We start from the raw sequence: 21,266 nt of genomic DNA on the forward strand, positions 1-21,266 counted from the left end.
GCCCCTCGGCTGGCAGCCTGGCTGCTCTGGGCCTCGGTGTTCCTTTCGAGCCCCAACTGTCTGAGTTTCAGAGGGTTTAGAACGCCCCCCAGACCGGGGGCCTCAGACCTGCTTCTCAGCTTCGCTCCTTGGCTGACGCGGACCACAACCATGGGCACGGCCAGCGGTGCCCCTCCCAGGAGGCCCCCTCTGGGCGTCTCTCCTGCATCCCTCTGGTTGCCAGAACCCCTTCCACCCGTTCCCAAGGGGTTACAGCTCCCCCACCACCTCGGGTATATGTTTTCCCATCTCTGCAAATCCTGTACTGACTAACTTGGTATTTCATGCTACTGACATTTTTATAACAATACAGTGAAGTCACTCAGTCATGTTTGACTCTTTGTGACCCCATGGACTGTAGCTCACCAGGATCCTGTGTCCATGGAATTCTCCAGGCAAGAACACTAGAGTGGATTGCCATGACCTTCTCCAACATAATAAAAGGCATATATTATTATTTTTATATTATATATATTATATATAATTATTATTATAAGATCAACATAATATAATTTTAGTATTTCAGCTTGATTTTAATTCATACTTTATAATGTTAAAAATAAAACTGAATTAAAGATACGTGTTTCTTTTAAACAGGACTTTTGTTATATCACTAACATAGATGGGAAGCTGCAGTCACTCCCCTGAGTCGAATGTCCTATAGAAATAGACACACCGCACATATATCTGAGGGCTTTACTTCTAGCTCGAGACTGGTGCAGCTCTTTGTTAAAAAGAAGGATCAGAAAGCACTAAGGTGGCTCAGTGGTAAAGAACCTGCCCACCAATGTAGGAGATGGACGGAGGAGCCTGGCGGGCTATAGTCCATGGGGTTGCAGAGTCAGACACGACCGAATGGCTAAGCATGCTTACAAAATGTTGACAGATGTGAAAATGCAAGGCACCCTCCCCCAGGAAGCCTCCCCAGCCTTCTCGGTTCTCCCACGCTCGGGACTGAGGCTCGTGGAGGACCTGCGGTCCAGTGGGATACACTAGTGTGCTTGCTGTGCTCAGCTGCTCAGTCGTGTCCGACTCTTTGTGACCCCGTGGACTGTAGCCCACCAGGCTCCTCTGCCCATGGGGATTCTCCAGGCAAGAACACTGGAGTGGGCTGCCATGCCCTCCTCCAGGGGATCTTCCCGACCCAGGAATGGAACCGGGGTCTCCAGATTGCAGGCGGATTCTTCACCAGCTGAGTCCCCAGGGAAGCCCTGGGATGCACTGCACCCTCTGATAAACCGGTTGACCCGCGGTTCTGTGCACAAGTTCCTGGAACCCCCGAGGGCCGCCGCCTCTGCAGAGAGGCCCTTCAGGGGCTGCACACAGGGATAAGCCAGGCTATTTTCACCATTTCCTTCCTCCCACTGAGGCAGGGGTCACCGTCGGCTGCTTCACACAGCGCGGCCAGCCACTGTGGCTCCAGCCAGGACAGTTCAGGCCACAGAAGGGTTGCCCCGAGGGCAGGCCGGTCAGGTAAGTGGCCCTCATCACCCAGCACCACCTCCCACTGTGCGGGCCCCTCCTGGGGGTTGGGGGCCTCTGGGTCCAGGCCTGGCAGAGAGAGGCGGCCTGTGGCAAGTCCAACCTCTGCCCCTCTGGGCAGGGGCGGAGTGGGGGGCGGGGGCAGAGGCACGGGCAGGCATTCCCTCTGAGATACCAGGTGCTTGGTTGAGTCAAGAGTCATTGGTTTATCAAACAGACATTCCTTGGAAGCCTGCCACGGGCCAGCCCTAGTGGGAGCCCACCTTTGGAGGGAGAGGTAGCCTCCACCAAGTCCTGGAGGGGCAGTGAGCTGGGCAGAGGACTGGGGTTTCTAAGAACCCAGTGCAAACCTGGTGTCTGACAGTGCTGGGCAGCCCTGGAGAAGGCAGTCTCTCTCTCTGGGCCTCTTTCCCAACTCCAAGCCTGAGCCTCGATCTAGGGCTTTCCAGATGGAGCCTGGTCTGGGTCCCCTTCTCCACCCTACCCTGCAACCAAGCAACCTCAGCCAGCTGTTCTGCATACCAGGGACTCCGAGAAAGTTCACTCTGCTGTGAACCAGGAAGAGGGGTTTGAATTCACGGGCCAAGGGGTGGTCAGTGGTGTGCACGCCATCTGCCAGGCCCAGGCTTAGGTGTGCAGGGTGCTGGGGAGAGGCCCTGACCTGGCCTGCTGTCATTGAGCGGGCGCCTGCTGCCCCCGGCCCTAAGCACGGGCTGGTGTTTCTGGCAGGGGGCAGGCGGGCCCACCCCTCCCAGGAAGCGGCTGAGTCCACTCCTCGACCCCCTCACCGTAGCCACCTTCAGGGTCCAGCCACCTGAGCATCCGGGGAGGGCCAGCCGGGAAGGGTCCAGGGAGCTTCACGCCCACGTGCCCACCAACCATTCCACGGAGGAGAAAGCCGAGGCCCGAGAGGAGGTGAGCGGTCCCCTGTCCAGTCGGGCCCCGCTGGCCCTCGGGCCGGGGCGGGGGCAGGCCGCCGGGCCCTCACTGCCACTGTCCCCGCAGCCCTCCCGCCCGATGCCCGCGTGGGTGGCGCTGCTGTTGGTCTGGGCGGCCGCCGAGGCCTCCGAGGGCTGCCCGGCCGCGTGCGCCTGCCGCGCGCTGGACACCATGGGGCTGCAGGTGGACTGCCGCGGCCGCGGGCTCGAGGCGCTCCCCGCCCTGCCGGCCCCCACGCGCCAGCTCCTGCTGACCAACAACAGCCTGCGGAGCGTGCCCCCCGGCGCCTTCGACCACCTGCCGCAGCTGCAGGCCCTGGACCTGGAGCACAACCCGTGGCGCTGCGACTGCGACCTCGTCTACCTGCGCCTCTGGCTGGAGGACCGCGCGCCCGAGCAGCTGCAGCGCCTGCGCTGCGCCGGCCCCGCCCACGCCGCGGGCCGCGCGCCCGCCCAGCTCAGCGGCTGGGAGCTGGGCGCCTGCGGCTGGAGCCTGCGCGAGTCCTGGGTCTGCCCGGGGCCCTGGTGGGACGCGGCGCTGGTGGTCGTGGCCGCGCTGGGCCTGGCTCTCCTGGGGAGCCTGCTGTGCACCGTCGCGGTGCCCCGGGCCAGTCGCCAGTAGCTCAGAAGAAACCCGCCGCCAGCCAGCCCTTATGCAGGCTCGGAGGTGCTTCCCTCCTAGCGTCCCGGAAACCCGCATCCCTGTGTTTAGACACTGATCCGGGCTTCCCTATTCCCCGAGTTCCTAGTAAAATGGCTGGGTCCACCTCCACCTCCCGCCCTCCAACTACCCCCAACCCCATCTCTGGAAAACCCAGGGCCCTTTCCCCGCTCCCGGCCCGGTTCTCATGCCTCCTGGCTGCTGGCACCCACGCCCCACCCTGGCCACGTGACTGCCCACAGCCTGGGATGGATGCTTGAAGCACGTGTCCCCCGTCTGAGGAAACCAGGGCTCTGGCAGAGGATGCGTTGTCCAAGGTCACAAACCAGCCCAGGGTCTGAGTGGAGGCCGGTGGGGTACCCAGTGTCTGTCTCAGAAGGGGACCCAGGGCAGGCAGGGGCAGCGTGTGGGCTCGGAGCCCCGCTGGGGGACTCTGGGTGCGTGGCTGCTGGGGCCATCTCCAAGTGTCGAGCAAGAGAACCAGTCTGGGCGCGGAGAGCACGTAGAGAAACGTTTACTGGTTTAGGGATGTGTACACTCTGGCTCGGCTAAGTCTCCATAAAGGCAACTTGTTCCCATGTTTTAAAAAATAGATTTGCTATAAAGATTCGTATATTCATAAATAGGCAATGAGAATTTCCAAACGCAACAGCATCCTGGCCTCAGGCCCTCCCCACCCCAGGCAGGCTCGGGGTCCCTGAGGCTCCAGCCCCGCCACCCTTCCTGGCGAAGTAACTGAGCTCAACATGAATTAGGAGCTTCCTCCAGCTCCGAGCCAGCTGGGGCCTGTGTCCTTGGGGTCAATCCCGCCCTGCTTCTGGGACAGGGACCCACCGCTCTGGCTTGGGGGTCCCTGGCCCGCCCGCCCTCCTGTGAAATATAAACCCCCCTGTCCCCTGGTCCTCCTTGAGCCCAGACCGCTGACCGCCTCCTCCGCGGGGGTGGCTGGCAGCTGGGACACTTGCCCGCCCTCTGGCCCACTTCCTCTCCTGCAGCCCCTGGGGGTCGGGGGGAGCCGGGACCCCACCTGCTCCTGATCTTGGGTAATTTATAAACAAAGGAAGAGATTGCATAGTTGGGAAGAGGCGGGCTGCGTCGTCTCACATCCGTCCCCATTAACTCTCACCGAGTCCAGGGCTGTCTGATAGAGACCCAGGGCCCAAAGGTGGTGAGGGCCCTGCCTGGCGGGCACCCCCAGGCCACGTCCAGAGCACTGGCGTGGGCGTTTGAGACTGAGGACCCAGAACCTCGCAGGAGGTGGTTCTCGCCGTGGGCTGTGAATGACATGGACTCAAGGGGAGGGTGGGGGAGCGGGGAGGGCAGGGGCTGCTCCCGGGGCAGAGCCGTGTGGGGGTGGACACCGTGAGGGTGGACCACGTCTCAGTGCACAGGGCGCCAGAAGGTGTCGGGTGGGGGAGGGACCTTTCACAGCCCCCCTGCCATCAGCGGGGGATGTCCGCCTGCAGCATGGAAGCTCAGGCCTAAGAGCTCAGGGAGGAGTCCAGGGGAGGGGGTGGGGCCGCTCTGGGCGGAGGGGGCAGCAGGGACATGGCAGTGGGGAGGGGAGAGAAAGCGGGGAGCCCAAGGTGACCCCGAGTTCCAGGCTGCAGCGGGCACGGCCCGCAGTGGCAGAGGAGCCCCTGGAGCTGGACAGCTGTCCCCCTGGATGGTCCCTGCAGCCCAGGCCCCCTTCCTCCCTGAGGCCTGTGCGGCAGCCCTGGACCCGGGCTCAGTACCTGTGCTCCCTGGAACTGGGGTGCCCCGCCTGCCCCTGGAGCAGAGCAGCCTCCCTCTGCAGGGCAGACCTGGGCCTGGACCGAACACCTGGGTCTGCCCGAACATTGGGCCTGAGCAGGGGGGTCCTGGGGTTGGAGGACCTCTGCCCTTGGCCCGAGGGGCCCTTCTGAGACCTCAGCGCAGGCACTTTCTGCTGTGCAGGCCGAGAGGCCAGGCCCCCACCCATCAGCAGGACAGAGGAGGGAAGCGGGCAGCCTTCTCGCTCCCAGTTCCCAGCCCACCCAGCCGACAGTGGGCTGACCCCCTAGGGCAGACCCCTGCCCAGCAGCTCCCGGCCCGACCAGGCTAGTATCCTTTCCTCCGGGACCAGAGCCGGCAGCCTGGCTGCAGAGAGGACACGCTTGGCAGGTGGGAGAGGGGAGGGGCTGAATGGGGAGGGGCTGGGGGTCACCAGGGGAGACCACTCACCCCCCCAGCCCAGGGGACAGTGCTCCTTCCAAGGGCCCCAGGGACCAGGGTCCCTGCTGTCGCTCTGACCTCAGCCCCAGCTGAAGGCCACAAGGGAGGTGGGCCCAGACCCTGGACGGCCAGGCCTGCGCCCTTTGTCTAAGCTAGACTGGCAGGGCCGGGGGGCACTGGTGCTCTGACCGTGGCAGCAAGCATCTCTGCACGGGGGATGAGACAGGGTGGCCTCCACTAGTCCCTGAAACATCCATCCCCCCATCTCACGTCCGCTCCCCCCAGCCTGCTGAGAACCAGGGCTAAATGAGTCACTGCTTTGGCAACCTGAGTGGAGAAGCTCTGGCCCCCAGACCAGGGCCGAGTTCTGCAGGTGACGGCCCCTGCCGGGCCCGGGGCAAATGGGAGAGGCAGGGCCTGCTGAGGAGGAGCCGGCCAGGGCTGGGTGAGGGCTGGCAGTGACGGAAGGAAGGGGGCCGGTGGCTGCACAGGAGGCCCTGGGGGGACCCGGGGCCCCAGCCGGGCACCTGGAAAGCCACAGCCCGCAGCAGCCTCGGGGGTGAGGCGGGCCAAACCAGGAAACGCAGGGCTGGGGGGATGCTCCCAGGCCCTGCCCCGGCTCAGGCCACCAGGCCCCTCCTGCCGCTTCCCTCGCGGAGGCCGGCGCTGCCGTTGCGGATGGTGGCGCGGCCTCCGGACGGTGACCCGGCTTCCCCTGCGGGCGCCCCGTCAGCAGCCGCAGCCCCAGCTCTCCGCGACGTCCTTGCTGTCCAGCTGGATGTGGTCGGAGCCCTTCTCGCTGAGCCGCGGGCCGCCGTGCCGCACGACCAGCTCGGTGGCCACCCTCACGAAGGCCTCCTCCACGTTGCTCGAGTCCTTGGCCGACGTCTCAATGGCACACAGGATGTCATAGTGCTCCGCCAGGCCCTGCGCCTCGGCCAGTGGCACCTCCCGCAGCTCCCCAAGGTCCGACTTGTTCCCTGCAGGCAAGCGGGGGCAGCGGTGAGGCAGGCGAGCCTGGGACTCTGTCTCGATTTTAATTCCCTCACCCCGCCCTTGGGGCCTCCCTGACGGCGTGAGATCCAGGTTTGATCCCGGGGCTGGGAAGATCCCCTGGACAAGGGAACGGGTACCCACTCCAGTATTCTTGCCTGGAGAATCCCACAGACAGAGGGGCCTGGCGGGCTACGGTCCCTGGGCTCGCAAAGAACTGGACGCCACTGAAGTAACTATCACTTTCACTACCCCCTCGTCTAATCTCTTCTTTCTCTGTGCCAGGGGCTTGTATACTTTACTGAATGTTTTCTACGAAATAGAAGCAGCAGAGCTGGGCAAAAAGAATGCGGGTCCTTAGAGCTGGAGACAGCTATGGGGAGGGACACCAGCTTCCAGCTGCCTGCTGTGTGACCTGGGGTGACTCACTCTGTCTCGGAGGCTCAGCCTGCGCACTCTGGACGCCGCCTTCTGCATAGCAGGGACTGACGGGCATGGGAGCTGGCCCCGGGCTGGCCCCCCGTCAACTCTGCCGTTGTTATTTAGTCGCTCAGTCCAACTCTGCTGACCCCAGGGCTGCAGCCACCAGGCTCCTCTGCCCACGGGATTCTCCAGGCAAGAACACTGGAGTGGGCTGCCATGCCCTCCTCCAGGGGATCGATCAAACCCAGGTCTCCCGCATTGCAGATGGATTGTTTACCGCTGAGCCACCAGGGCTTGAAGTTAAAGAAACCTGGTCGTGCCTCTTTTTTGGTAAAACGTTGTTATTATGTTTATTATTAACCCTCTCCTGTTTTAGAGGGGGATTTTTTAATCCTCTGTAAGATCATGGGTGTTGATGATTTTGTGCTTCTGGTAAGAACAGTGCAGACCACAGCTGCTCTGAGAGCATGCCTCAGCTTCTCCTCTGAGGTCTAAGGGGATTCGTTATATTTTAGGTAATCTGGTCAGCTGCTCCTTGGCCCAGTTTATGCAAGACTTTTTTTTATACATCTTGGAGAAGGAAATGGCAAGCCACTCCAGTATTCTTGCTTGGAAAATCCCATGGACAGAGGAGCCTCAGGGGCTCCAGTCCATGGGGTTGCAAGAGTCGGACATGACTTGGCGACTAAAGCGAGCGACTGCCTTTCATAATGTGGTCACAGGGACAACAACAAACAGGCGCCGTAAAGACCTGGGGGTCCTTAGCGGGCCAGTGGCTAGGGCCCAGGGCTTCCACTGCTGGGGCCAGGGTTCGGTTCCAGGTCGGGGAACCAGATCCTCCAAGCTGCGTGGTATGGCCAAAACACACACACACAGACGGCGTGAAGAAAAGCCCGGCAACTCGTCTGATAGCTGGACACAGTGCAGCAGCCCGCGTCCGTGGAGGGCGCTTACTTGGCTCCTGGTTTCAACAATCGGAAAATAAAAGCATACGTGGTGCCCATGACCTGACCGCAGGTCGGCTAGCTCACTGTGCCAGGAGAGGCCAGCATTTTTCAGACGTGGAAACAGCACTGTCATCGCACGGTTTACAGCCCGAGTGGCTCTGGTGGCCCTGTGCTGCAACACCCGGGAATGACGCGGCTGTGCTGGGGTCTGCCCCGGAGGACCGTGCGGGGCAGGGGCAGAGGCCGGAGGCGACTGCGCACGGGACTTGCAGGCGGACCTGCGGCGGCTGCTGACCTGCGCTCGGCGCGCTACTCCCTTCTCGAGCTTGTGTGAAACGCTCTGCAGGGAAGGTTTTGTTCTAAGTCCTGGATGAAAGGGGGGCGTCCAGGCAGGTGGGAGGGCCCCCTTCCTGCCGGCGGGTGAGGAACAGCCTGGCCCAGCGCACCCACGCTCCAGCCCAGGCCCCTCTGTACAAGCCCGTTGAGAGGATCCAGCCTGAGGCCTGCGACAAGGGCCCCAGGGACACACATCTGGGCCACAGCTTCCTGAGTCCGGGTCTGGACGTTGACGCAGGAGGAAAAGGCAGAGGCAGTCAGGGCACGGCCCACAGCAGTGGTTCTCGGGTGGACTCGCCGCGGCACCTGGAGCCTGCCGCAAACTCGCGCTCACGGCCCGCGGCACCTGGAGCCTGCCGGAAACTCGTGCTCACGGGCCCACCCAGCCCTCCCAATCAGATGCTCGGGGGGTGTCCGACTTCAGAGGGTCCTGGAGGTGGACAGACGCCCACCCAGCCTTCCCGATCAGACGCTTGGGGGGTGTCCGACTTCAGAGGGGCCTGGAGGTGGACAGACACCCACCCAGCCCTCCTAATCAGACCCTCTGGGGGTTGGGGGAGGGGTCCGACTTCAGAGAGGCCTAGAGGTGGACAGATGCCCACCCAGACCTCCCGATCAGATGCTCGGGGGGTGTCCGACTTCAGAGGGGCCTGGAGGTGGACAGACGCCCACCCAGCCTTCCCGATCAGACGCTTGGGGGGTGTCCGACTTCAGAGGGGCCTGGAGGTGGACAGACACCCACCCAGCCCTCCTAATCAGACCCTCTGGGGGTTGGGGGAGGGGTCCGACTTCAGAGAGGCCTAGAGGTGGACAGACGCCCACCCAGACCTCCCGATCAGACGCTCGGGGGATATCCGATTTCAGAGAGGCCTGGAGGTGGACAGACGCCCACCCAGCCCTCCCGATCAGATGCTCGGGGGGTATCCGACTTTAGAGAGGCCTGGAGGTGGACAGACGCCCACCCAGACCTCCCGATCAGACGCTCGGGGGATATCCGATTTCAGAGGGGCCTGGAGGTGGACAGACGCCCACCCAGACCTCCCGATCAGACGCTCGGGGGATATCCGATTTCAGAGAGGCCTGGAGGTGGACAGACGCCCACCCAGCCCTCCCGATCAGATGCTCGGGGGGTATCCGACTTTAGAGAGGCCTGGAGGTGGACAGACGCCCACCCAGCCCTCCCGATCAGATGCTCGGGGGGTATCCGACTTTAGAGAGGCCTGGAGGTGGACAGACGCCCACCCAGACCTCCCGATCAGATGCTTGGGGGGTGGGGTGGGGGGGTCCGACTTCAGAGGGGCCTGGAGGTGGACAGATGTGTGAGAAGGCCCTCTGCAGCGGATGGCAGAGCGAGCCTCTGAATCACAACCAGCCTCCTTCACGTGCTCAGGGGCTGCGTGGACTGGGGAGAAATCACTTCTCATTTCTGAGCCTCCTGATGCAGGAGGAGCAGGCAGGGTTCTGAGAAGACGCGTGACATAGAGGGCACCAGCCTCGGCCGTGGTGCGGCCACGTGGTGACTGCCTCCAGGCGCCTCCCCTGGTTCCCGCTTTGGTGCAACTTTGCAGGCGATTAGCAGGAACCGCATCTTCTAGGTCGCGTTCGGGTCCTGGCCCTGTGCCTGCCTGGCCAAGCTCCGCCCGCCCTTCGCTTACAGAGGAGACAGCCAGCCGGCCTCACCGATGAGCAGCTGCACGATGCTGGAGCCCGCGTACTTGCGCACGTCCTCGATCCAGCGCGGCACCGATAAGAAGGAGCTCCTCTTGGTGATGTCGTACGCCAGGATGGCCCCGTTGGCGCTGCGGTAGTAGCTCTGCGTGATGGTGCGGAAGCGCTCCTGGCCAGCCGTGTCCCAGATCTGCAGCTGGAGAAATGGGGGCCCCGTGAACCTGCGGGTTCAGGGGACCAGGAGGCCAGGCCCCCAGACCCACCCCTAAAGCGCTGCTTCTGCAGGGCGGACTGCCAGCAGGTACCAGACAGGACGGGCCAGGAGGTGGACAGGGCACAGAGGTCTCCTGGCCTCTTGGAAGGCAGCTCAGCGGCCTGAGCACGATGGGGTGGACCAAGAAGAGGCAGAGCCCCACCCCCACCTCCCGAGTCCCGGGGGGCAAAAGTGTAGGCTCCGCGCTGAGGCAGGACGTGCGCTAGACCCACGTGACACCCTCTCTGCCCTGGACACTGGCTCGCTGCAGGACCACGTCCAGGGCCTCCCCCACTGTGGGGAGGCCCCCAGCCCTGGGGCTCTCTGCTTGGCCTCAGCGGGCCCGGGGACGATGCCAACACTGGGACAGGGGACTGGGGGAGGCAATGGGCAGAGTCTGCTCCTGGGGCCTCGGTCATCAGCTGACTCAGCCTGTTAACCCCAATCCCAACTCCAACCGCAACCCCGACCCCAAGCGCAATGCTCCTCCTGTGCAGGCCCTCGCTGCCCCAGCGTCCCTCGGCGCTGCAGGACAGGGGCCCATGTGGCAAGATCATCTCTGGCTCCCAGTAGGAGCAGTGGGCTGGTCGGAGGGACCCCAGGGCGGGGGTCTTCCGTCTGCACCGGCCACAGGCCCGGGGACCCTGAGGACACTGGCTCTGGCCCAGCCCGAGCTGCAGGCCACCCGCTCTCCTCCGCGGGCACAGGCACTCTGGGGCCTCTCTGTCGGGTTCTGAAGGAGTGTCCCGGGTGGGGACAGACCCGGAGGCCTCGCACAGTCCTGTGGGCAGGGCCCCTAGCCCAGGCACTGTGCACGTGACCACCTCTTCCTGGCCCCACAAGACAGCTGACGCCCTCTGGGCTGCGACTCGCCAAACCAGACCCCCTGTCGGATTCTTCCCGTGTGCTCTGCAGGGTGAGGGTCTCCAGGAAGCAGGCCCCGGGCACCGCTCAGGCAGGGGTGATGGAAAAGGCGGGACCCTCAGCACCACGCTAGCCCAGGACCCAGATGACCAAGGACTCCCCTCCACACCCCAGAGGGGAGTGCAGATCACGAAGACAGAGGCCAAACAGACACGGGAGAAAGCACCCTGGACAAAACAGGAGCCCGGCAGAGCGCCTCGCGATCTCAGAAACAGTCGTCAGCGTCTTCATTAGAGAAGACCCACGAAACGGTAGGAGAACATCTTCATTTTCAGTAGATGGAGCATTTGGAAAGGAAAAAAAACATCTTGAAAGTTAGAAACATAAATGGAAAATGTGACGTAAGGGCTGGAAGACAGACCTGAACAACTCCTTCCAAGCAAAGGCAAAACAAAAAACGCAAAGAGACGGAAAGGAGAGAAAAGGAATCGTGGAAGCCGCCTAGATGGTCCACCATCAAGACAGTAAGAGGTTTGGGGGGAAAAAAGAACAGTAAATTCAAAACAATGCTTCAAGAAAACTCCTCGGAACTGATTGAAAGGGCCACCGAGCAGGCACGACGGAGGAAGACGGATCCACAGACTCTTGGCTGCGGGAACTACTCCGTGACAAGAAGGCAAAGGAAAGGGCCTTCACACTTACAGGGAAGAAAAAGAAAGGAAAACGGGCCTCGCGGCTTCGCACAAGTACCACATCCCATTAGATATCCAATCAAATGACGCCCAGAATTACGAAGGGAGATGACCACCAGCCCAGAATTCTCCCCTAATCCTTACGAGTCAAGTGCGATGGTTTAACGAAGGCGTTTTCAGACACACAGGTATCAGAAAATGTACCTGCCACCCTTTCTCAGGAAGCTGCTGAAATCAACCAGAATGAAGAAAACGGGGACCCAGCAAACAGGACTGAACACAAAGGAAGAGAGGTGGCGGGCCCCCAGCGCGGGGGGAGCTCCCCAGAGCCTCCAGCGCGGGCAGAGTCACTAGCAGCGGACACTCCCTGAACGCCCAGCGGACGGGAAAACGCAGAGGCGGCCGTGCTGGGACGCCAAAGGCAAGCAGCGCGAGACCACCCCCCCCACCCCCGAAGGGAGCGACGCTCGCGGAGCCCACCCTGAGCACCAGGGAGCCTTCGCCGGGGCTCTCCTGCGACTGGACTGGCCGCAGGACAGGGGCGAGCGTCCGAGCAGGGCACGGCGGTCCCGCTGAGCCCAGGAGGCAGGGAGCAGAGCCCTGAGCAGCTGATATGACTGGGATGGAGAGCGAAGCAGGGGGTGGGAGAGCCCAGGAGCCGGTGTCAGGGCAGGGGCGTCCCTGGGGGTCCCAGCCCGCGGGCCCCGTGCATCGGCTGAGACTTGAACCAGACAGCAGCTCCTCCGGGGATGGGAACAGACTGGACGTGGAGGCTGAGCCCTGCTGGGAGGCCTTCCGGCACAGCCTTGGGGAGGAGGCGCCTGAGCCCCTTGGAGTGACCGAGGTATGAGGCCAAGACGTCAGGAGGCCTGCAGCTACATGGGGACCATGGTGAGAAGCTGGCTTCCTGACACCTGCCCAACAAAGCCCAAAGCTAAGCTCGCCGTTTGGAGGCCAAATTCCACCAAGGTAAGACGCTAGAGAAATACCATCGGGCTTGCACCTGTCTGCCCTAAGAAAAGACGAAGGCCAGACACACGTTCAAGGTGATCAGCCAGTTGCTGGGTTGACTACAAGGACCAGAATCCGTGCTCTTCAAAAGAAGATAACACAACCCAGAGTCAAACAAGGTATAAACCAGTATTTCTAATATACAGTAGGAAAAAATGACTAAACGTGAAAAAGTAAATAAATAATAGGGAAGATTGGACTCCCTAAAGAGAAGCGAGGTCAATGTAAAATGAGGCCAAAAGGGACCCAATATTGGACTCTGGGGACACAAAGAACTAAAGCTATTATTTTCAGTGTAATCTGAGAATTAAAGGAAAATATCACTCTTGAGTGGGCAAACAGGGAGTTTCAGGAAAGAAATGAAATATTTTACAAAACATTTGTAAAATCGTATTTTAATAGGGTCAAAATTCTAGAAGGTAAAATCACAGTAAGTGAAGTGGAAAATTCATGTGCTGAGCGTAACAGCAGGATGGAGAGGAAAGAGAACCAGTGGGCTTGAAGAAATTATCTAGAGACTATTTACTCTGACGAACAAAGTGAAAAAAAATGAAGAAAAATGAACGGGACGTTGACCGAGATAAAGTGATGTGCTGGACCCTAAGATAGGCCCCAATAAACCTCCAAAGACAGCGTTCTCAAAGAATATTCCTCGAACCACAATCCAGAACGGAAATCAACAACGCGCTGGGACAGACTTCTTCCAGAAGATGGAGCTGAGAGGAAGCAAGACAGTGAGGAGAAAATTACACGGTATGTTGGACAGGTGAGGAGAGGAGAGTCACGCCAACGAGGGCAGAGTCTGGAGCTGAAAGAAGACAATCGCGGCCGCCAGGGAGAGCTAGGGACCCCGGGAAACAGAAAATAACCGTGGCATAGTCCACACGCCACACGGCCTAGCCCTGAACAGCTCTGACTAATCACAGCGTGCGCACTCAGCCGCTCCAGCAAGCACTCAGCGCACACCTGCTCTGAGTTCCAGGCACCACAGGAAACAGACGCAGATTCCTGTGGTCAAGCTTACCGTCTCGTGCAGGAGACAGATGCTAAGCAGTGAGTAATAAGGGTGTATAACATATTAGCTTACACGGAAATACAGAATGTAAACAGAAGAGTTACTATAAAATCAGTACTGAAATAATCAGTGTGCTAGACAGTGATGAGAGGGAAGGACGCAGGGGAAGCGGCCATGAAATACGGCGAGCAAAGGCATTTTAGGTAGGAAGCCCTCAGTGAGATAGCTGTCGAGGCAAGACCTGAAGAAAGTTACCTAGCTGGGCGGATGCCCGGGAGACGCGCATTTCAGGGCGAGAGTGCAAAGGCCCCGAGGCAGAGGCACAACCGGTGTGAGCAGCAAGAGCATCAGTGTGTCTGGAGCAGAGTGAAAAGGGAGGGAAAAACGGGGCTTGACCGAGAAGCGAGAAGGGGCTGGAGTGTGAGGAGCCCTGCCTTCCCTGGGAGTCGAGGGGTCACCAGGGCTTTGAAGGCAATCAGATTTGCTTTTTATCAAGATCACTCTGATTACTGCATGGAGAGGAGAGCACGCATATGGGGCGTCCCCGGTGGTCCAGAGGTTAGGAATTCCGTGCTTTCACTGCCAACGGTCTGGGTTCGATCCCTGGTCGGGCAGCCAAGGTCCCACAAGCAGCTGTGCGGCTCACACACAAAAAGGGAGAGAGAGGACAGAAACGGGGGGCCAGCCGGGAGGTCATGGCCGTGATTCGGGCAGCGGTGGAGGTCGGGGGACGTGGGCAACTGGGGTTCACTGTGAGAAGACGACGGAAAGGAAGTTAGCGCTGATCTAATCAGCGCCGCCACACGCCTCTGCTGGGAGGACCAAAGTGTGTGCGAGAGAGACGGGGGCAAGGGCTGTGCTGAGAGCTAAAGCCTCGGGTCCCAAAGCAGGAAGTCGACGGAAGACGCCTGCGCGTCGGGGAGGAGGGGCAGCAACAGAAGCGAGAGGGAAGCGAGCCGGAAGTGCTCAGGAGGCCTCTGCGTGAGAGGCCTGTGGACGCATCACACACCCGTGTAGCTGACGACAATTACAAACCAGTGATCAACCGACCCAGCCGGCCACAGGTCACGGCATCTGGGGCAGCCCACTCGCGAAGTCTGGGCAGGGCTGGAGGAGGTATTTTTGGAAAGTAGGTCCTTCCCGCGGTGGGAAGAGCCGGGGGAGGAGAGCCAGGTCAGGACGCAGCAGGGCCAGCCACGCCCTCTCCAGCCTGGACTCTCAGGCTTTGGCATCGGAAAAGGGACCATGAGGCTCTGCCGGGGGATGGCAGAGGCGGCCCGATCTGTCCCAGGCCCCAGCGCCCTTGGCACTCCGGGAGCCGGGAGCAGCCAGGCCTGGAGCGCCCCGCCCTCCAGACAGCCATGGACAGCTCCTCCAGCAGGCCGGGCCCCAGGGGGCTGTGAGAAGGGTCCCGAGTTGGAGCCACCTGAGCACCACGCGGCCTGAAACCCGACGAGAGGTGCCGCCTGGATGCGCGGCGGGGGGACTTGCGAGGGGCGTGCTGGGGGGCATCACACGGGGCCTCGGGGGCGTGGGCAGAGACCCCCAGCCCCACGGCTCAGAGGACAAGGGCGGCTCTGGGGGTGCGGCAGCCGGCCAGGGGAGGCATCTCAGCCTCACGCTGAGTCCAGGCCCGGCCTCCTGTCTGCCTGCCTTCCCGCACAGCCCTCCGCAAGGCCCAGCACGAAGGCACTCCCGGGTGCGGGGTCCCCTCTGCCTTGGGAGCTCCTGTCCCTTCACGGGGCTCACCCGCCAGGCAGACACCAGGCTCCCTGCAGACGATGGCCTGACCTGCCTGGCACTGGGTCCGCTTCCCACGCGGCGCCACCGGGGAGCCAGCGGAACCCGGCCAAGGTTCTGCTGGCCATCCACCCCTAAGGGCACCCCTGGGCCTCCACATCGCCCGTGGGCCGTGCCCACCTGGCCTGTCTGTCCCCCACTGGCCCTAAAGCTCCACAGCCTCCACCCGCGTCCAGATCCCCACCTGAATCGCTCCTGCCCAGACCATCGCCACCCACCCCAGAGTCCCCTCCTCAGCAACTCCACCGCCCGGCAGGCACGCAGCCCTCCTCCAAGCTCTATCCCTCCTGCACGTGGGTCTCCTGGGGGCAGGCGCCGTGTCTGCCTGGCTCTCTGTGTGTGCCCAGCACCGAGCTCAGCACCTGCACGCACAAGGTGCTGGATAAACACAGTGCGCTGGTTGGAGGGGCACCTGCCCACCCGTTGAGCCTCGCCCCCCTCCAGCAGCCCGGTGCGGAGCTGCGGCCTGGACTCAGCAAAGCTCCCTGTCGGGCCACCTGCATCCTCACGGAGAGTTTCACTACTCAGAGTGCGGAACCGGAGCTGGCGACCGAGAAACATCTGCTGAGTTGAAACCACCACTGGGCACCCCGTGCCCACCCGCTGGGCGTCCTCCACCTGCGCTCACTGGACGGATGGACCAGCACCTCGGGCTGCGAGCCACACCAAGCCCCACTCCCCATCTTCCCAGCCAGGCTCTGTCGTCTCCCAGCTGACTCTGGGGGCTTCTCTGGGTTGCGGATACCCAGCGTGAAGGCCAGAGGCGTCTCCGAGGCGCAGATAGTCAGAGTGAGTCCGGGTCAGGACAGAAGAGGGCCCCGGGCGGGGGAGCTGCCCACTCCAGGTCACCAGGGGCCAGCTGGGCGAGTCTCACACAGGCGGGTGGGGAATTCATGGGAAAGGACAGCCTCCAGGTGCGGGACCAGCCTATTTTCCCTTCGAAGGGCCACCTCTAAGAACTCCAGGCTCCCACTGTCCCTCTGGGTCCCCACACCCGTGATGAGAATTATCATTGTCATAGCCCCTTCTCCAAGAGAGACTGCATTCACCTTGACCTTTGGTGAACCCCTACTGGACCTTCTGGGTCACCTGGTCAGCGGAGCTCCCCCGACACCTGGGCCTGGGCCCCACACCGAGTGGACCTGCCTTCCCCGCGGTCCTCAGCCCTCTGCTCTGGACTCTGTAACAGCACACAACACAGAGGATGCCGACTGCCCCAAACTTGGTGCCCTTGGGGGCCAGGCAGGGGCCGTGAGATGCAGTAAGATGACCGAAAAGGATACCCTGCCTAACGCACATTCAATTAAAACAAATCGCCACTGTGCAGGCCAAACGAAATGGGCCTCACGGCGGGCAAACGGGCACAGAGCTGTGTGCACGGCTCCTGTTTGCCAGTCTGACCCTCGCTGTCGAGAACGGGCTCTGGAGAGGGCGGACTGTCTCATCCCTCTAACCCGGCACAGAACCAGTGCCCGGCTGGGAAGGAAGCCCTCTGCGGGCAGGTCCTGTGGTCAGGCGGGCAGGCCAGGCGCTGCCCTCCAGGGAGGCTTCCCACGAGCTGCAGCGGGAAGTCAGTTCCACTTATGAGGTCACAGAAACCTAAGAAGGAAAATCAGCTGCGCCGGAGCCCGTGCCCAGCACCGTCCCTCCCGGTGGGCACACAGAGGCCTCTATCCCAGCAGGCTTCCCCCGCGGGACAAGATGGGCAGGACGAGGCGGGCGGGACGAGGCAGTTCTTTGCTTCTTCATAGCAGAAGGGGACCTTGGAAAAATTAGTTCTTAAGCCAAAACTCTGAAAACTGGTCAGATGGACCCAAACCCGAGTCCCCACGCTGCTGGCCGTGGTGTCTCGGGACGCGGGGGGCCTGAGCCGGGAGTGGTCTGCAGGCCCCTCCCAGCGGCCGCTGTCACTTCTACCTTGGTCCCTGAGGGAGAACTTGGCCCAGGCTCGAAAACAGGCCTCAGCCCAGAGGCAGGTGCACGGCCAGGAGCACGTGGCCTCGAGGAGGATGGGGGCCTTCCCATGGCCCAGTGGCTGGGACTGCACGACCTCACTGCAGGCGGCCCGGGTTCCATCCCTGGTCAGGGAACTAGGCCCACGGGCCACACTAAGAGTTCACACGCCGCAACTAAGTCCTGGCATGGCCAGATAAAGAAAAAGGAACCCCTCAGTGATCGCGGTCCAGCCTCCTCACACAGGGGCCCAGGGAACTGACTTGGGGACCGAAAGTGACCTGCCCACCATCTGCCGGAGGCCGCCTCTGCAGGCCTCGGGGATGAACCTTGTCCCCCACACAAGGCGACTGCCTGCGCATCCTCGTGAAGGCCCAGTCTGCCGAGACCCAGGACTCTGCTTTCAGTCGGGCCTCTTCTGGGACCAAAGGCCTCCTGGCAGCACGGGAGGCTCCGCTACAGCGGCTCCTGACCCTCCAGGGTCATCAAACCCACCCCGTGGCCCAGCATCGGGAGACGCGGACACGGTTTCCCCGGGAGACCACTTTGAGAGGGACGGATCCTAGAGACACATCTAAGCTCCGGTTGCTGCCTTTTGCACAAGCTGTGTGCAGAGTCACACACCTGGCCCGCGGCTACTCAGGCCTCTGCCCAGGGCAGCAGAGGCCAGAGAGGCCAGGCAGGGAGGGGACAAGTCTGTGACGCAGAGACGGGCCTGGCTCACTGCCCCTGACTCCCAGTGCTGGCTCGGCTCTGCTGCTGTGCGCTCAACATGACAGCATCTTGCAGGCTGTTCTAGAAGGCAGGTACGTCCTTCTGTCCACACTAGCCACAGGCACCCCTTCTCCCAACTCATCTGAATTCATCAGGATTGGTTTAACGAGCGGAAGGCATCAGGAGGTCGACGTGGCACCGCCGATCAAAATCTAAGAAACCGTGAAACACGAGTGACGCGCGTCGACCTGGAGGTTACGTTGCTCCCAAACCTTTCCGTGCGCGACTGTGCGCGAGCGTCTCTGGCAGCGGCACAGGGCGTGCACGCAGCAATGAGGAACAGGCGTCAGATGAGGTTCTGGTTCAGGCCTGCCCACAAGGCCTTCGCCTCCCCGTCTGGGAAATGGGGTCTCACAGGGCAGCAAGGACCACGTGGAGCAGAGCACGTGAACAGAGGTGGAAACAGGGAAGACGGGGGACGGAGGGAGGGCTGCCGGGCACCCCACAGCCCCTCCCGCCCAGAGCCTCCGGAGATAGCCCTGCGACACCAGCTCTGCAAGGGTCGCGTGGGCCGAGGGGAGGAGAGAAGACCCGGACGGGCTGAAACCACGCCGACCTCAGCTCCCACTGCTGATGCTCTGCTGTGCGCCTGGCCCCTCAGCTCTGGGGTGACCGGGGAGCAGGCCAGGCAGCAAAGCCCCCCTTCCTGCGCCTGCCCACCACGCCTGCTGCCTCGGGACTGGCAGACTCCTGGGAGGCAAGGCCCTCACAGCGCCCGGAACACACTTCCTCCAACCACCAGCAGGGCCCAGAACTCTTCTCTTACCCAGTGGTCCTTTTGCTATTGCTGATCAAAATTAGCAAAGTCAGACTAATTTTATCCAAATAGGAAAAAGCATGTGAGCAAGGCCAGACCACCGGCGGGAAGGGCTGAGGACGCAAACGTCAGACAGAAGCCTGTGCCTTGCACTCCGGCCCCGCCCCTTGCAGAGCTGGACCGCGGCCGGGTTCAAGGTCCTGCGGCCCGGGCCCCGGGGCCGAGACTGAGCTGCATGCCAGACAGCCCTGGCCACCTTGCCTGCACAGGGACAGCGACCCCGACGGAGAGCCCGACACAGGGGTGCACCCCTCTGGGGTCAACCCACCTGCGCATCCCCTGTGAGGTGCAGACCATTTTACGTAACAGGCCTCTGTGTTGTCCCAGATAAGGTGGGAGAGCGGCGCCCAGGCTGCATCCGGGATTTAGAACTGGCTGAGATCTCCTGGGGGACGTGAGGTGGGGGGGCCGGGCCGGTTAAGAAATAGTCTTAATAATAATCCCTAGGGAGGAAAATGCTAACAGCAGCAACAATAAAATAATCCCTTATGTTTGGAGTTCCTTGGTTTATCCACAACAGCACCTTCAGGATAGACAAAGAGACAGGGTAACACTGACTGCCTTCTTAAAGGGGGACAGAAATGGAAAAGAGTTTTTAACAGCATGGCCTTTTGTCTATGAACCTCTGATCCATGGGGATGGATTATCCAAAGACATACAAGGGGAATTTGTAACTGTTTTGAGCAGGTCCGTAGTTGTCCAGCAACCCCGAGAGGTAGAGTGAACCGTCCCGTTTCATGAAGGAGGAAGCCCAGGGCTCCAAGCAGGGAAAGCAACTGGCCAGGGTTGAGAAGAGGCCGAACGGAGCCAGACGAGAGACTCAGACCTCCAGACCCCCAGTCCAGGGGTCTCCTCCAGAGATGCCACTGCTGAGAGGCCCGCGGCCCCCAGAACCCCCTCCAGGTTCAGCCTGCAGGCCAGAGCCTCCCCCCAGCAGAGTGCTCCAGGAGCCCCGGGCGCGGCCGTATGTTCTGTTAGCAGACAACACCCTGGAAAGTCCTTGGGGTTTCAACTCCAACCCTCATTCCTGAAAATCTCAGAAATGCCCAAGTCCACGCACTGTTCCCCAAGTGTGGTGGCCACAGCTGCCTTTTCACGAGTCATTAACACACAGAATCTCAGGGTCACCATTCTGGGCTGAGGACTGACGGGCAGTCAAGTGTAAAAGTGGATGCTGGACTTAGAGCCGGTGAGATCCTGGGTCCAAAGCCTGGTTCTGCCACGGACGTGTGTGTGTCCTGGTCACTTCCTTATCATCCTGGCTTCAGCTTCCTCCCGTTAAATAAAAATTAAGGAGCAGGCATATAGTGAGCACCGTCCATCTGACACTGAGGCAGGTGTGGGGATTCACAGGGTGTGGGGTACGCAAGGCAGACTGGATTCACAAACAAGGCAAGGTCAAGTCCTGGTAAAGGCTATGAACTCACCCTTAAACTTACCCCCCAAGGGTGGAGGGCCTCGGAGGTCAGGAAAGGCCTCTCTGAAGAGGCGCCTGGGGCAACAGCAACCGAATGATGAAGCAGCTGTGACACAGAGGCCTGCGGGCAGAATGTGGGCAGGCGGGGCCGCGGGTGCAAAGGGCCTGAGGCAGGCATGTTGGAAGGACCAAAAGGGCGAGAGAGGTTGGACAGTTCGCTTGAGGCAGGGAGATGACGTGGGCAAGGCAGACGGAGGCCCAGCCCTCTAGGACAGGAGTTGGGATGTCATGCTGGTTGCAAGAGGGAGTGACTATTGAAATAAAGGGGTTGAATTCCATCTGTGATGGCCCTAACTTTCTATTTCTTGGAAAGCAGAACTCTTTATTCAAATAAGGACAAGCAGGACCTAAACGCCACACTAGACGCAAGTGCCAGCACGGCTCTACTGGGTGGGAAGCGCGTTAAGGCGCCCCGACCCCGCGGCCTCCCCCTTCAGCCCACCGCACCCCAGACACTGTGGCCAGACTGCCGAAGAGCGAGGGGTGAACCTCCCCCTGAGGTTCCTCGAGCACCAACGAGAGCCGCCAGCACAGGCGAGGCGGCCCAGATCACACTGGACACTTGCTGGAGCCCGGACAGGCCTGGGAGGGTTTTAAAGTAAATCTCTGATGCGGACGAGCCTTCTGCAGAAACAGCGATGAAATCTGGCTCGTCGAGGGCTCCAGTTAAAGTCACACTGCTGCAACCGGAGAGAAAACAGATGGGCAGCTGCCAGGGCCCGGGGCGGGGGAGGACGCTGACAGAAAGGGACGCCCGGGAACGTTCCGGGTGGACGGGAGCAATCGGCCCCTGCACGTGCTGGTGCGGGCACAGGGCTGCCCGCATTTGTCTAGATCACAGACCTGGGCACCCGAAGTGAGAGAGACTTGCTGTGTGTTAAGTGGAACTTCGATAAACTTTTTTGACTTTTTTTTTTTTTAAGTCAC

The 21,266-nt window shown here is 61.3% G+C and overlaps 2 protein-coding genes across 5 annotated transcripts in view; one reads left to right on the plus strand and one right to left on the minus strand.

The window, feature by feature from the left end:
• Nucleotides 1-1,259: 1,259 nt before the first annotated feature.
• GP9 (glycoprotein IX platelet) lies at nucleotides 1,260-3,743 on the plus strand. 3 transcript variants are annotated; one of them, XM_069561051.1, is made up of 3 exons: nucleotides 1,260-1,512; nucleotides 2,315-2,436; nucleotides 2,527-3,743. In XM_069561051.1, exon 3 carries the CDS (start codon nucleotides 2,539-2,541, stop codon nucleotides 3,079-3,081), a length of 543 nt encoding a protein of 180 aa, XP_069417152.1. In that variant the 5' UTR covers nucleotides 1,260-1,512; nucleotides 2,315-2,436; nucleotides 2,527-2,538; the 3' UTR covers nucleotides 3,082-3,743. The 3 variants fall into 3 exon arrangements, with proteins under 3 accessions (XP_069417152.1, XP_069417151.1, XP_069417154.1); XM_069561050.1 differs by having other exon boundaries at nucleotides 1,299-1,512; nucleotides 2,251-2,436; XM_069561053.1 differs by having other exon boundaries at nucleotides 1,304-1,512; nucleotides 2,325-2,436.
• The window catches only part of LOC138424322 (ras-related protein Rab-43), a 40,885-nt gene continuing 23,237 nt past the window's right edge, over nucleotides 3,619-21,266 (minus strand). The window contains exons 12-13 of one of the 2 annotated variants that reach the window (XM_069561049.1): nucleotides 9,671-9,880; nucleotides 3,619-6,296 (exon numbers count right to left, since the gene is read on the minus strand). In XM_069561049.1, the coding sequence (XP_069417150.1) occupies nucleotides 6,046-6,296; nucleotides 9,671-9,880 (461 nt within the window). In that variant the 3' untranslated portion in view covers nucleotides 3,619-6,045. The remainder of the gene's footprint in view (nucleotides 6,297-9,670; nucleotides 9,881-21,266) is intronic. The other variant, XM_069561048.1, reaches the window with a different exon arrangement.

This window comes from Ovis canadensis, chromosome 19 (assembly GCF_042477335.2).
Source record: "Ovis canadensis isolate MfBH-ARS-UI-01 breed Bighorn chromosome 19, ARS-UI_OviCan_v2, whole genome shotgun sequence".
NCBI classification, from domain to species: Eukaryota; Metazoa; Chordata; class Mammalia; order Artiodactyla; family Bovidae; genus Ovis; species Ovis canadensis.